The sequence below is a fragment of the Passer montanus genome, unplaced genomic scaffold, assembly GCF_014805655.1.
Source record: "Passer montanus isolate IOZ18808 unplaced genomic scaffold, ASM1480565v1 scaffold87, whole genome shotgun sequence".
Classification (NCBI taxonomy): Eukaryota; Metazoa; Chordata; class Aves; order Passeriformes; family Passeridae; genus Passer; species Passer montanus.
Genome location: NW_024374034.1, coordinates 2319319 through 2335057, shown reverse-complemented (window position 1 = coordinate 2335057; position 15739 = coordinate 2319319). Strand labels below are relative to the sequence as shown.

Here is a 15739-nt window from a genome sequence, read left to right as displayed (position 1 = left end):
AGCAGAAAATGTGGTGTTGTCTTCACTTCTCCCATGGCTGTCAGCTGTTTCCATGTTCCACTTGCAGTGTGTGTTGTAAGAGAAGGTGACTCATTTGGAAAGTGTGGAGGCCTAGCTGCCAGTGAGCCACAGCCTCCTGCAGCCTGGGCCTCCCTGCTGAGCCACTTCAAAAAACTTTTTGGTTGATACTTTGATCCTGCTTTGCTACCACACAGTGTTTCAGAGCATTTTGCTGTATTCACCAAGGCAAAGGGACTGCTGGGCAGTTTTTGTCACTCCATGTGTCCAACAGCCTGCTCATTTGTGTACACAGAGTCCTTAGTACCCTTCTTATGAAGTACCCTTCTTACCCTTTGATACCCTGCTGTATCAAAAACTTGCCTGGATGATTCTGCATTCAGAAGTTTGATTACAGTCTGTCTGCCTCTTTACAGCATATTTACACACTGTTAAGTACAAATTTTAGCCAGCAAACCAGCACCAGGCTCACACAGTGCAATCTACATGTCATCCACAAAATTGCAAGCAAAAGTGTTTGACATTACAGGAAATCTGTTCTATTTTGGAGATAATCTTTCTGAACCTGGGAAAACCCCTGCGGTGGTACAAAGACAGGACTCCTTAGCCATTTAACAGCTATCTGATCATCATCTTAGCTCTAGAATATCAGCCTACAATTGGCTAGTCCTGCAATCTGCATTTAAAGGAAAAGTTTTGCCAAGTTCAAATACTTCAGAAAATATTGGAAGGTTTTCCATTTTGAAAAGTTCCCTTAAAGAACTTTGTTAATATATTAAATATTCTAAAGAATTGAAGCTCAGGATTTCAATAGAAAAGAGTGCAATGACTTTCTACTTAGTTTATAACCGCAGATTTGGGAACATGTGGTCCATCCCCAGTAGTTTTCAAGTGTGTTCACATTTTTCAGCCACAGTAAGACACTGGTGTTGCACATCCCAGTCTGCACCACAGGAGATGCCACCAGGATGTGATTTTTCAGACAAAGCCAATGCAGGGAACACCTACATCTTCCACTGCATGCAAACACCCAACTGCTGTCATATATCAAATATATCAGCCAGGCACTATGCTTTACCAAGTCACGTACTGGTAATCACAGCCTCAGCACAGACATCTTGATTGCTTAATGCTGAGTATGATAAAAACAAAAACAACTGAAGCCCCAGAGTCTTTTTACACAAAACTGAGTTGCCTCTGAAGATCATGCTGTCACATAGAGGTCTCCTCTTGGATAGCATCAGTTCATAGTTGTGATATGCTGTGGTATAATTTATAAAAACCACCATTGGGAATAAGCTGGGACTGCTTTTCAGCTCAACAAATTGTGCCTCAGATGAAGGAATTTATGCTCAAGCTCTCACAGATGTGCAGTAACTGCTCAGCCAACTCCACTTCTGCAGGTTTGAAGCAATTATCCCATATGAAGGAGAAATGGTACAGAATCCAGCCTGTCTTATCAAACTTCCCTACTGATTGAACTTGGATGACTTCACCACAGCATAAAATGGTGGAGTAAAGTAGCTGAAAACTGCCTTTTTCCTGTAGTGACCTCAAAGGAGGTAAGACAGAGAGTAAAAAGCGAGACATGTGGATGTATCTATGATCTTCTCCAAAGTTATTAATCTTCTTGTACTTTTTTCCAAGGGAAAAAATCTGTGTCAAGTTGGCTTGCACACAGATGCTTTGCCCCCACCAGATGTTTCAGCTGACCTCAAAGTGTGTCCTTTGAAAATGGAATGGATGCACGTACTTTACATTTTAACCCTTCTTAGTTAGCAAAACTTTTTGTACAAGTTCAAAGGGTTCTGAGAAATGTATAAAAAATTTCAAGTATAATGTATTCATTAGCGTGCATTTTCACCCAGTAGAGACAGGAGCTTTAATCCTCCTTTATATATTAATTTAGGGTACATTTTATTTATTAAATCTACCATATGAATAACATTGTATTACTCTCTAATTTTATCAGGAAATGTAGTTATTGAATGTTTTATTAACGTCTTGTTTTTTTCAGTATCTGCTATATTTTTTTCAAGGCAAGTTGTGCAAGGCCTAACAACAACATAAAAACAATTAAAGCTAAAGAGGAATGATGATTGTATTAGGATGTTAGGTAACTATCAGTATTAAAAAGTTTAACAAGCACAAATGACATTTTTGTATGTCAGGTTCTTTTTGCCATTTTTGTAATATATCAGTACAATAGTCACATGCTGTCAAATAGATAACAAACAAGTGTAAGTGGTCATACACACTGATGCACATTATTTTTTCAGTTCCTATCAATCACATTCAACAAGAATATCAAGATAGCTGAAGAGCCTGACCCTACTTTTGCAAGCTGATTGATGCTAACAGCTGCTAACTCAAGACACAGCTGTGGGTGGATGCAAGATCGTGCTGGTGGATCACTTTACAGGAGGCATTCTTTGTTAGGAAAATGTGGACTAATTACAAGTGGAAACTGCTCACTCATGAAGTTAAACTACCCAGGAACCAACTAGATTCTACTTGCTCCTAGACCTTGCAGAAGAGTGTTTCCCCAAAGTAAAATCAGTAATTGTGAAATAGCTTTCTTCAAGCATTTACAACTTATTTAAATGCAGATTATTCCCTTAGGACGTATAAAATGTCTCCTATCTGCAGATTAGAATTTTAATGAATAAAGATAATGGTATGCCAGAAATTTGCATGTATTCTAATCCTTGTTTAGTCTGTGGTTTTGTTTTGCTAACACTTTACTATGGAATGAAATGGCAGAGTAATTTTGGTTGTTATTAAAATACTGTATATAAACAAGAAAAGTCAGAATAAGGCATTCTCAATGCAAGCTTGAACAATGTACATTTTCATGCCCAGTGGAACTACCATTTCAATTTCTTCTCAGAAGTAGTGGAATGTTTTTTTGTTGTTGTTGTTTTTTTGTTTTTTTTTTTTTTTTGCATGTAAATCCCCAAATAATTTTTCAATTTTACAGATAAAAAACATTATTTCATACATCAGTTTTAAAAGCATTGGTTTGGTATTTCCTTCCATTTTGTCTGCTGAAGGACTATGAACCTGGAAGGAAACTGTTCAAAGAAACTCACAACATAGATAAGACACCTACTTCCATAAAACCAAACAAAATAGCATTTTGTTTCAAATGCCACCTAGGAACACTATATAGATGAAGTATACAGATTATGGTAGGTAGTTAATAATCCCCATGTTTTCACCTGCCGATATTACTGCAAATTACACTGTTTCCATGACATGCCTAATGGAACAGTTTACTATTTTCATAAGCAGTCACATGCACTGAAGGTAGAATCACCAGGTGGGGCCTGTAGCACCCCGAAGCAGAACCAGAGAGGCCAAGCTTGCTAATCTCTCTCGCTGGATGACAAGGTAGCTGGTGTATGAAATGACATCTCCACCGACACGAGCGAGTGACTTCGACCTAAGGCATTTCTTCTGGAGCCGCCGCTGCCGCTGCTTCCTGAGTGGGTTTGTCCGTAGGCTGGCTGTCCTGGGTGGGTTTGTCCGTGGGCTGGCTGTCTTGGGTGGGGGCCGGGCTGTGGCCGGGCTTGTGGCCCTCGTGGGCGCTGTGGCTGCTGGCGCTGCCGAGGCGTGTGGAGGCCACCACGGCTTTCACTGCAGCCTGGGAGAGAGGGGACCAAGAAAACATTCCTTAGGGAACATGGCCCATGGGCACTCAGCACTGACCCAACAGCAGTAACAGCCTTCAGCCGTCCTGGGAATATCACCCTTGGATACCTGCCTGGGCCTAGGCACATTTAGAAAACCACCTGAAATACTAGATTGAGGTTTAAAATTGCTGCTTTCACAAGGTTACAGGTTGAGTGACATGAACACAACCTTTTTATTTTTTTTCAGCTATACGCTGGGTTTTTTGTTCCTTTTTTCCTTTTTTTTTTTTTTTTCTTTTTTTAGAAATTACTTCAGGTGTCCCATGCTGAAGTTGGATGACAAAATGAAAGTCGTCATCTTCTGTCATAATAATAAAAAACAGTATTGCCACTGATTATTCTGTGAAAATTTCACAAAGGAACACAGTATTTATCACTATTGCACTGTTGCATATTCCAAGCACAATGTTGAGCAGAAGATGGGCAACTTCCTAAGTAGAGGCATATGAAATACACATTAGGAGTAGGATTTCACATCACATGAAATATCACCAAATGAAGCCACACATGAGGACAGTTATACTAGCCCTTGCCTTGGACAGTTTTATTGCCTGAAAAAACCAGACATACAGAGGTGAGGAAAATAAATGCTAATTTCTGTGTGCGACAGCTCAAGCTATTTTTGAGCTTTTGCTTAGACATCAAAGAAGTGGGTCTGCAGGAAGAGATGAGGAAGCAAGTTTTGTGGATTCTTTTGAGAGGTAATCATGCACACACATTCAAAAAAACACCCAAAAACACATGCACACAAAAGAAACAAACAAAAAACTCTCACAAACAAATAAAAAGGAAAAAAGAAGATTTTAATGAAAAGCAGATAACATAAACATTGTCAATAAAAAAGAATCAGCTACAAGACATTATGAAGAAATAATATAAGGGATAAACCAAAGCAATAGGCAAGAATTTTGAGAGAGTAGACCTTAAAGGAAAAATCAAACATCCACATTAGTGGTGAGAGGGCTTTGGAAAACTGATTACAAACAGAAGAAGCCACTCAATGGTACTATAATTTCTAAAGGCACTTCAATGTAATTTAGTCTCACATTTGATATTTGATATTTGATATTTTATATATGATATTTGCTAATACCAAATCCTGACTGAGACCTTTAGAGTTACTCTTTAAAATTTGTTTTTACCTAAAGAAAGCCTGCTGATGGACTTTTATGTTGGGAAAGAAGAAATAATTACATATTATTCTTATTAACAAAACAACAGCTGAAGTGTGTACTCACTACTTTGATGTTTGCTTTGGTTTTATTTTTTTGACCAGGCGTTAATTGTCAAAAAATTTATTGTTTCTTTTACAGATATATTTGTGGAAAATTATTAACTCTACAAGAACTACCAGCTTCAATCAATCCTCTTAATAATTGGAGATTTGGTAATTTAATCTTTAACAGAGAAGCACTGAATAAATAAACTTATAAAAAGTGATAGTTTGTAATCACAAAATAATGAATTGATTAACTGCAGGGGTCTAAATAAAATGAGCTTCAAAAATATCTCTGGTGTAAAAATATAAAGAAAAACAAAATTAAAATGTCAATGTGAATTATATCTACAGCCTCTGAGAACTTTGTAAATGACAAAGCAAATTTCTTTGCCCTGTACAGATTCTCTGCTACAGTTCTCTACTAAAAAAATAGCAAAGGTGAAGTTAAGGCTCAGTTTTTTGTGAATTGATTTTTCTATGGAATTTACTAAAGCTCTCAGTTAAGTTGCTTTTTACTCTTATTCCCCAGGGCTACAAGGGCAGCTTCATTGTAGCTGTTACTAACAATTCCTCTGCTGAGATATCCTTGGAATTATCTCCTGATACAATGAAAATCTTAAAAAACTGAAAAACAGATTAGGTGAGAAGAAAGTTTCCTGCTACTATGTCAGTCAGGTGCTCAGTGGCCTGCTATTTGCACCTAAAGACATTTCTCTGCTTCTTCCCATGGCAGATACGTAGACTGGATGGTAAAGTATCATCCTGGCAGTATTTTATGCCTACACAAATGAAATGTGTAGAAGGAGGGCTTAAACCTCCTGCTTTGTATTGATAGGTAGGAGTAGGTTAGGGATCAAAATATGTTTTAATATTCTCTTAAACTATTTTTCTTCTAGGTTGATGGATGCTCATTAAAAAATTACTCAGTATGCTGTTCTTTCTGATCAGTATCCTAAGGATGCACCACCACAGATGGGTGGACAGAAGCAAGACAGGAAGAAGGAAAAAAAAGATGGAAAGTAAGGACTCTGTGAAAGATGTGTACATCCTCAGCAGTCCTATCTCTGTAGAGAAAGTTTTCAATCAACTCAACCCATTTTTGTTTCTTTTGGCTTCAGTCATTGACTGAATCAGCTTCAAACTTCTTCAATCTTCATCAGACATCTTAAATAAAAAGCTTCCATAACACCATGGAATATTGTCCTCAAAAATGTGCAAGGTTTCTGCATGGCTGCTAATTTAATTGCATGCTTTCATAGCCAAAACAGAGACAATGAGTAGAGACTTGCCTTAAGTTTACGCCGGGCATTGAATTCTTGAAGTTTCTTTTGTGCGTTGTCCATATGTGCAAAGTTTATTGCCTTCCCTGTGACCCATGGGTGCTGCAAAGCCTGTAGAGTGGTGAGGCGTTTCTTGGGGTCTAAAACAATCAACTTTTTAACCTGCATCACAAGCAAGAAATACAAAAGACTGTCAACCTTATTCTTCATTCAAATTTACCTAGTTTTGCATTTGGGGGCTCTAGCCTTGGTTTGGAGAACACCTTAGGTGAGACATTCTAAGAAACCAACAAGAATTTTCATTTGTGTCTTTGCATGTATTTTGCTTCTGGCATTTCTTGGTCCTCCATAAATAACATCTGATTAAGACAGCCACTAAGGGGGAAGAGAAAAGAGAAAGTATCAACTGGTTACCAACATATTAAGGGTATGTACCAATGCAGCTGACTTGTATCTATCATAGGTTCTTTCATGTCTGACTTGTCACAAAACTCCTAAGAGATTCTCAAAGACTCTGAGATGTACCTCTACTTTAGAATTTGGACAAGTTTTAAAGTGGATTAGAAGGTTTAAATTATGTGCATGCAGCTCCTGCAGACTTGTACAATGCAGTCCCTGGCATGTATATCACAAAGGAAATTTTTCTTTCAGTCACTGAAAAACCTTATATGCACACAAAAAAAGCATTGTTTTCTGTCTTAGCCCACTCTGAAACTAATGCTGTTTACACCATTCCTTCTATCACCAAAGCCAGAAAACCTGGACTTCTACACACATGACAGTAGGATATTTTTGGGAAAAGGCACTGCAAACATACCCCTGGGAATGGAGATGGTCCTGCTGTATACAAAGTCTGTCCAGTTAAGTGACATTCCATGAGTTTTACTGTATCTCTGGACAAGTGGAGTTTTAAAAAAAGAAGAAAGGTGAGGATGGAGTAACCAAGTACACAGATGGCACTCTGCAGAGCCACACTTACCCAGCTCTCCTGACTACAGACCTTCTTGGAGCAGCGCAAGTGATGGCATGGGCTCCACTGCTTCTATGTGCCCAGGGGTGAGGGAAAACTTGCTTTAGGGTTCTCTGAAATCTCCCTACAAATAGCTTTTAAACAAAATTTCTTCCCTGAAGTGCATGCAGAAGAACAGGAATTGTGGTGAATATTGGTTGTGTCTCCAACAAAAACCTGGAGTTAAACAAATCACTTCAACTGAACACTGAACTGTCTACAACATGGGTTTTGAAAGTCATGGTCATCACCGTTACCTACAATTTCCTATGCAATGTTCAAACCTAAAAGATTGAGCTTTACTTTATTAAAACACTATGGAGCGGTTTGGACAAAAGCTTTACCTGCTGTTTATCTGGCATTAAATTATACTTTTTTAGCCTTAGAAAAACTTCACATCTCATAAAACACCAAAAGAGTACTTTGAGCTTCTACAGTACTTCCATTTGAAATATCTTGAAGTACTTCACTAACACCAGTGACGTAGTATTTTGTGACACAGTTTGTATAAGTATGTATGGAACAGAGCACTTGTGTTTTCAGTGCTTATGAAATAACTGAATTGTGCAAGTTATTATTGACAAAAGTCAGACTCAAGCATACCTATCTTTGCAGATCAGTGTCTCCTGGATCCAAATTACTTTATCCAGTAATAAAAGAATACAGTGCAGATAGCATGCCAGCCCTTGCATTTTGCTAATGGAGCATATTTAAAAGTAGTCAGTCTTTCCTCACCTACCAAAGAAAACAAACTTTAACGGACAGAAAAAATATGTCAGAAAAAGCAGTGGGAGGAAAGTTTCATTCCTTTTTTTTATTCTTCCCCAAAATGCAGGCTTAAAGACTGCATTTTTTGAAAAAAGAAGGGCTTGTTTCTACATTCCCCTGAAGGTGTTTGCCCGGAAATGATGAATGGTGAAACACTTCAGAGCTGGAAGGAAAGGCAGGCATACATGAACACTGTGACAGCTGCCGACAATCTATGGCTTGCTTCACATAAGGACCTGAATATCCATGTTCTGAGTGCAAAATTACAGCACTGGACTAACAGGCAATATTAACAACACCACAATATAGCAAAGACAAGAGGAAATAATTATGAACAATTAATTAACCAATTATTCTGTCCCCACCCCAAAATGGACTCTTTCTCAGTGGCAGAAATACTAAATACTCCAGTCTCGTTTTTGCTTTACTTACTAAATCCTTGGCATTCAGAGACACATCATCCCACCACGGGGACACAAAGTCATATTCACAGCTCAGGATTCTCTTAAACATATACTGATCTCCCCTTTCATCATAAAATGGTTCAAAGCCACAAAGCCTGAAAGGATAAAAAAGAAATTAATTTATCAAATTTTAATTAGTCTTGGGTTGTTAGAAACAGTTCATGGTAGTATTTTTCCCTACTTTGTGTTCTATAGATCACTTTGGGAAACCAGACCTGGATGTACTCATGAACTTCTAATTCTAAAGAGAAGAGAAAAATATGGTCATAAGTATTCTTAAGCACTGGGAAAGGCTCTTCTAATTGTATTTTTTCTATTTTCATGTGTTTAATTTGAACTATTAAAGTAGGACCATAGAGCATTTATCAGAATCCCTGTAACTCTTGCCAGAGGAGTAGGAATTAGCTGAGGAAACTGATCTTACATGCAAAGTTAAAGTTTTTATATATTCAATTAGGAATGATTTTTAGACATGTTGATCCCTGTACATTTTTCCATCCTATCAGCCACAATATGTAAAAACCTTTGGTAAGTTTTCATGATCAGACCTCATCTTTACTTAGGTAACCTACTTAAAATCTAGAAGTCTTGTGATCTCACTAATGACTGCATTTATAAATATATTGAATAATACAGATTCCAGCAGAGATCCACATTGCTGGCCTCAGGGAAAGCAGACTCATAGATGTGGTTTCCATTTGTATCATGTCCTTTTTTTTTATTGCTTCACTGCACTTTAATCACGCCTGCACACATAATCAGATTTTTAAAGTGAATTTTCTATTCAGCCAGTATGTGATCTGAGCTTAAGAGAGAAAGGTTATCTCCTCCCCTGCTTCCAGAAAATTCAACAAGAAGTAAGATGAGAGGAAAACAACTGCAGATCACAATGATCAAGACAGCAAAAAATATAGAAAAGCCTTACATTTTAACTTCTTTTTGTATTTTTAAACACAATGTGCTTACTGCTCTGAAAAAGGAGGTTGAGGTTCAAGGAAGAAATGTGGTTTTGGGAGTGGTGCATAACCGTGGGTGGAACAGCTGCATCACATTCCACTGCTGAAGGGGAGAAACACCTCATTGCGAGAACATTCTGGGCACATTATTTTTCCAAGTCTGGCAGAGGTGTATTAAAACACAATGATCCAGCCTCCAAACCTTGTGCTTCAGTAGGTGGTGGCCAGGCAGAGCCCCTCTGCTGCTCCCCTCCTGTTTGCTGCCTGTCCCATTACCATTTCTGGGTTCGCAGCAGGTCCGTGCTGCCCCCATGGAACACCCCTGAGCAGCTCCCCTCACTGGCTCAGCCCAAACTGCCTATTGGACGTGGGTAACCAATGACAGTAAGAACCTGCTTAAGTCTTTCTGTGACTGTGTTGGAAGCCTGCTAAGTGAGCTTTCTGTTTTTACTGTAACGCACTACTATCACCTGTTGCTTTCCTATTAACAATTTCAATAGATATGCTTCTACTTAAAAATCCATTTAAGCAGACAGAGTTTTTGCATTTTTTTTTGCTACATGCCAAAATAGATAAGTAAATATAGAGGTCTGATTTCAAATTAGATTAATTGAATCAGTGCAAAACCTAGTGTGGCTGCTCTTGATTTTATATTATTTTGAAATAACATTTTATTATTGTGATTCAGTTTAAATCAGTTACCTACAAATTAAGGAAAAGTCAATGTAAAGAGCTTAAAAAACAACTAAAAATGACCAGATGGGATCTTGTGTCCTTTTAAGTAACTTAGAAAAGTAACACCTTTAATTAAATCCATGCAATTTTAACTACAGGCAAAGACTCTGTATTTTTTGACCACTGTCTGCATCTCAAACATGCAGAAGGATTTCTACCTGCTTTAGGAATACAAAAAGGACTGTTCCTCATACATGTGGTTTCCTTTGAATTATGATAGTTACCACCAATAGGTTTTAATATAATTTGGCTCAGTAAAAACTGTTCTGTCAAAATCTGTGTTAGGTTTTTTTAATCAAATGGTAAGGCCACTTTGATTAATGGCAAGATACAGTTTTATGCCGATCCTCTATAATGTGATTGTTAACTCATACATCCACTCCATTTTGGGGGGACATACAGGAATGTTGGGGTTTTTATTGTCTCTATGTAAGGGGTTTCCTTTGCTCAACTATGAGACTGAAACATGCAACATTGTCCTCTGGTCTTCAGGATTAATGATTTAGTAATTTTACATGTACCTTTCTGGTCTCAATTTCTAATCCATCAGACATATTGATCCACAAAGCTTTATGCATAATAGAAGAATTTAACATGTGGAGTACTGTCAAAGCAAAATGGAAGAGAAAGCCATGTGGATTTTTGCAGCTTGTTCCTGTAGATCAAATTGGATTTTGAGGTGGGAGTAGGACAGGATTAGAAGGAGGAAGAATGGAAGAGTATCTATAGTCATGCAGCCCCATCTAGGGCAGGAACTCACACTCTTGTATTTACGCACACGCAGAGTTTTAGTGTGGCTTGGGAGCAGCCCCTGAACAGCTGGAAAGTTTTGGGATACTGCATATGGAAAATGCCATGTCAGATATTTAGATAGGAGCTCTCTGGAGTTTGTTGGAGCTTGCTTACACTTGAAAATAAGTTCTGCTTAAGGCAGGCTCTTAGTTTGAAGTGCAATAACTTCATTAGGCCTTGAGTAACTAGGAAAGGCCATAAGTCAATGTAGGTGGCATTGTAAAGGGACAACAAAATCACCTCTCCAGTCTTAGGGATCATCTTGCTGGTAAGTTTCATGTCTTTGTCATCAGTGGAAACCTTAGAAGTGACAAGAAATGAGCACCTGGCAGGCAACATCTGAGACATGATTTTCAACACAAGGTCTGGATCTTAAACCAGACCATGACACCAAGACACACATTTAAAAGGAGCAAATAACAAATGATAGATTGTAGCCTATTATTTACAGGTACCGAAAAGAAGATCTTTGAATTATTTGAAGCTTATGTGGAGAAGAAAAGATGAATGTTTTCTGACATTACTATCAGAGTGTTTATATATCCTTACATGGACTTTTAGTATAAACTCTAGAGAATATAATTTTTTCTTTGCACAAGATAAAAATAGCTGTGTTATTCCACACTGTACTTGCTGGACATAGCAAGTAGTAGGGGAGGGATAATGGCCCACATGTACAAAATCTTCCATATTTTTCAAATGTCATTTTCTTCCCACAAATGGCATCCTAGAAGTATTGTATATAACTACACAACCCATCTAAGCATTGTCATTGCCAAGGGTCTAAATTACGTCTCATAATTATTCTCCCATAAAGAAGTCAATATATCATATGCAAATTTCCTTCTCAATAATCTTCCTTTGAAGGATTCAATCAATACAATAAAGTAATTGTAACTCTTACGAATTGAATCATGACTAACCACAAAAAGAGTTAGACACAAATGCCTACTTAAACACAAGTGTTTGGAACTTTTGGTCTATACTTGTTCACATTAGTAGCATGATTCTGCATGGGTAGGTCTTGCTGCTGTGAGGAAGAAGTGTTATATTTATCAAATATTTAGACTGAGTGTTTTGCCATGTTCCTCTAGGATTTGACTTCAGTAAGGTTAGGAATGTAATAATTAAAGTTCAGGATCTTGTCTTTTCCAATGGCACAGATCTTAGTGTAATGAAATCCTGTGGGTGCTAAAAAGAGAACCTCTCTCTATCACTGTTTGCACTTACAGGATGTAGGTGATAATTCCCAGTGACCACATGTCCACCTCAGGGCCATAGGCACATCCCCGTAGTATCTCTGGTGCTGCAGAGGACAAAATACTTTTCAGTAACACAAAAGTCGAGTGAAGAAATAACAGTCACAAAAACAATTGAAGTCCACGCACAGTTGTGTGCAGAATTTTATAAAAAATTAGGACTGCCCATTTAAGCCCTTAATTAGGCAAATGAGTCCCTTCACTGAACATAAAACAAGAGAAGTCATGCCCCAGCAGAGCCAGAATAAAATGAGAAGTGTATTTTTGTTTCAAATTGTTTTTTATGTTTGTGGAAGGAAGAACAGAAAGCTACAGCTGCACTGGAGCTACAATGTGACCAAGAAAGAGGTGCTTTAACTTCAGTATTTTACTTAGTGTTTTTATAAATACATCAACAACAAAAATGGGCCCAATGAAAAAGCAGAGCATTTGGAAAACTGCTCAGCAGGAAAGGAGCTGGGAGTGCTGGTTGACAGTAGCTAAACATGAGCCAGCTGTGTCCAGGTGGCCAAGAAGGCCAAGGACACCCTGACCTGTGTCAGCAACAGTGGCGCAGTGACCTGTGTGCTGGGCACACATCAAATATTGTGTCCAGTTTGGGGCCCCTTACAACCAGGAGGACCTTGAGGGACTGGAGCCTCTCTAGAGAAGGGCAAAGAAACTGGTGAAGGTACAGAGAATAAATCCTAAGAGGAGCAGCTGAGGGAAGTGTGAGTGTTCAGCCAGGACAAGAAGAGGCTCAGGGAGTCTCTACAACTACCTGGGTGGAGGTGGTAGTGGAGTGAGGGTTGGCTTCTCCTCCCATGTAACCATGAGAGGTCAAGAGAAAATGGCTCAGGCTTCACTAGGGGAGGTTCAGGTTGGATATTAGGAAGGATTTTCTCACAGAAAGGGTGGTTAAGCATTGGAACAGGCTGCCCAGGGAGATGGTGCCGATCTTCCCTGGAGATGTTCAAGAAACAACTGGACATAGCCCTTAGCATGGTGTTGTGCTGTCAAAGCTTGGACTTAACAAACTTGGAGGTCTTTTCCAACCTTAATGGCTCTATGAGTCTATTTACTTGGCACTTTATTTAGGTTTTATTTTTGATATTCTGTTTTAATTGGAAGGAAAGACAGACCATTTCCAGCAGCTGGTTCTGCTGCTGTGAGAAGCAGACGGAAAGGCCAGGCAGTTTTGGGGGACTCCAGCTCTGCAAAAGTAAAGAGCAGTCACTGTCTGCCTAAGCAGCTTGACAGGCACAGCTTGAGGACCCTGGTCCCACTGGATCTGTGATGCACACAGGATGGCTGCCACATTTCTAGAGCACAGTGGGCTGGCTGTACCTACGAACATCAATGCAATCTCTTCCCCTTCCCACACTACATTTGCACAGCCATGAACAGAAGGGCTTTTAGTATTTTTTAAGATTTCCAGAAGTTTGCTTTTGGTGAATGGAATTGTCTGACACATTGGAGTTAGTTTAGAGGTTGCCTCTAACAGACTGATCACGAATCACTGTTTTGCTCTGGCTTGATTTTTTGTGCTACTCTCAGAAATCACTTATGCTCTTCTTGTTAAGTTCACTAAAGGCACAACATTGCAGCAAACTAAGTTCTCTGTGATCATCTTCTTGCTTTCCATCCTCTGCATCAATCGGTACATCCCAAGGACTATAGATTGTCAAGTCTTGATGCCAAAGTATTCAGACTCCAGTATGTGTTTTTTGTTGCTGTGTCCTTTCTGGAGAAGCCGCTGATAGATGGGTGGGCAGGATGTGGGAGCTGGCAGCCTGGAACCATCAATTATTCATAGTTTAATTTGGCATTGAAACAGTATTTCTCCTGGGTTTCCTCCAATTCTGGAAAGTAATGCTTGAATGTTTTCCGGTCACCAGGACTTCTGCACAGTCAGTTAACTTGAATTCTAAATCAAGGTTTCAAGGATAGGCACATAACTATAGGCATAAAGCTCCTTTCTTCCCTTCCCTGCAGAAATATTCAGCCTCAATCCTTCCTACCAAGTCAACATAACTCTGAGGGCTCTTCTGCAGGAATAAGCCTTATGCTGTTTTTACGAAGTATACGGTGATGGACATAAAAACACTAAGCTCCAACTATGGACATGTGGCACTGGTAGTATAACTGTCACAAGAGAAGATAACCAGAATATTAACAGCTAATATGTGAAACACAGTTTTATGAAACTAACTGGACTGGAATTAAGTGCTGCTCTGAAACAGACTTGGTATGTGTGTGCGCCTTGCAGGCAATGTCATACAGGGTAATGGACAGTAACAGTGTCACCTGAATTCCATTATGGGCTGTTCTATTAGGTAACAGAGTGATCTCACCATCTTCTCCAGTGTCTACTTTCCTTTGCATCTACAGTCATAAAAGCAAAGATAAGTAACAAAACAACATACCACAGTACCCTGGAGTTCCACAAACTGTCTTCATGGTCACATGATCTTCCACGATCTTGGAAAGTCCAAAGTCAGCTGTTAAGATGGTTTGGGAATATTAATGTTCTTACTCCCTGTAATAATGTGGGGTTTTATGTTGTATATGCAATTAAATAAACATTCATATGTTAAATGAATGGTATTGACATTTCAATAGGTAAGCACTGATTTAATGCATCTACCTATGCTGCAATCCAGAGGCAAAATTTGCTGTACAAATGAGTATTCCTGGCTCTTGCTTGACAGAAATGTAGCTTGTATTTTATTCTGAAAACTGCACAATGCCAGTGCAGTGGGAGGCCTAAGGGCATACAAGCAGAGTTTCAAAAATATATTTTAGGTATATATTCAGTTCCCATTCTGTGAATAATTCAGTAAAATTGTCAGAACTATTTTGGGTTGCTTTTTTAGTTGAGGGTCAAAGTATGTAGTCTCTGCAAGACAAAATCTCAGCAATATTTTGATAAAAGGCTTTTAGAGGCATAAAGATGATGACAAAAGAAGTATTGATCATCCTTTCTCCAATGTTCCACCTTGAATTACTATTTACAGAGCAAGGCCTTTGTGACAATACACACTGTACTTGCATGACTCCTTCATAAAAGTAACAAAAATTGAAGTGTTCACAACTCTTTTTTTGCTGAGAATAAACTGAGCTTATTCAAACTGACTTATTCTTAGGTGATGAAAATCACCTTTGCCTTAAAAGCACAAAATAAAGGACTTGATTTTGTTTAGTTAGACTGAATATAAAAGGGAATGTTTTAATTCAAGATCAGGTTGAAAATAGGTCACTCTTTCCTAAAGGGCTATCCTTTTTGCATTATAATTTATCTAATTAGAAATAAAGTTTACTTTATAAACACAGCCACTCGTTGTAAATTGGACTTCAATTTAAATAATTACTTTACCAGGAAGATGGCATTTAGAAAATGTTTCAAGAGCCCTACACACTTTGGACATCAAACCAAAGCCACTGGTGTTACATTAAATTATCAAGTTTCATTTCCAGGAAAGATAAATAGGGTAAGATATAAAGTACAATACCATCACCCTGAGAACCAAGAATGTTCCTAGAAATTTATACAAAATTGCTTGAG

General features: G+C 38.5%; 1 protein-coding gene across 4 annotated transcripts in view; it reads right to left on the bottom strand.

The window, feature by feature from the left end:
* Positions 1 to 1838: 1838 nt before the first annotated feature.
* Positions 1839 to 15739, bottom strand: part of CAMK4 (calcium/calmodulin dependent protein kinase IV) — a 136270-nt gene continuing 122369 nt past the window's right edge. For all 4 annotated transcript variants that reach the window (XM_039733408.1, XM_039733412.1, XM_039733409.1 and 1 more), the window contains 5 exons: positions 14601 to 14675; positions 12167 to 12242; positions 8422 to 8548; positions 6222 to 6374; positions 1839 to 3664 (listed from right to left, as the gene is read on the bottom strand). In XM_039733408.1, the coding sequence (XP_039589342.1) occupies positions 3464 to 3664; positions 6222 to 6374; positions 8422 to 8548; positions 12167 to 12242; positions 14601 to 14675 (632 nt within the window). In that variant the 3' untranslated portion in view covers positions 1839 to 3463. The remainder of the gene's footprint in view (positions 3665 to 6221; positions 6375 to 8421; positions 8549 to 12166; positions 12243 to 14600; positions 14676 to 15739) is intronic.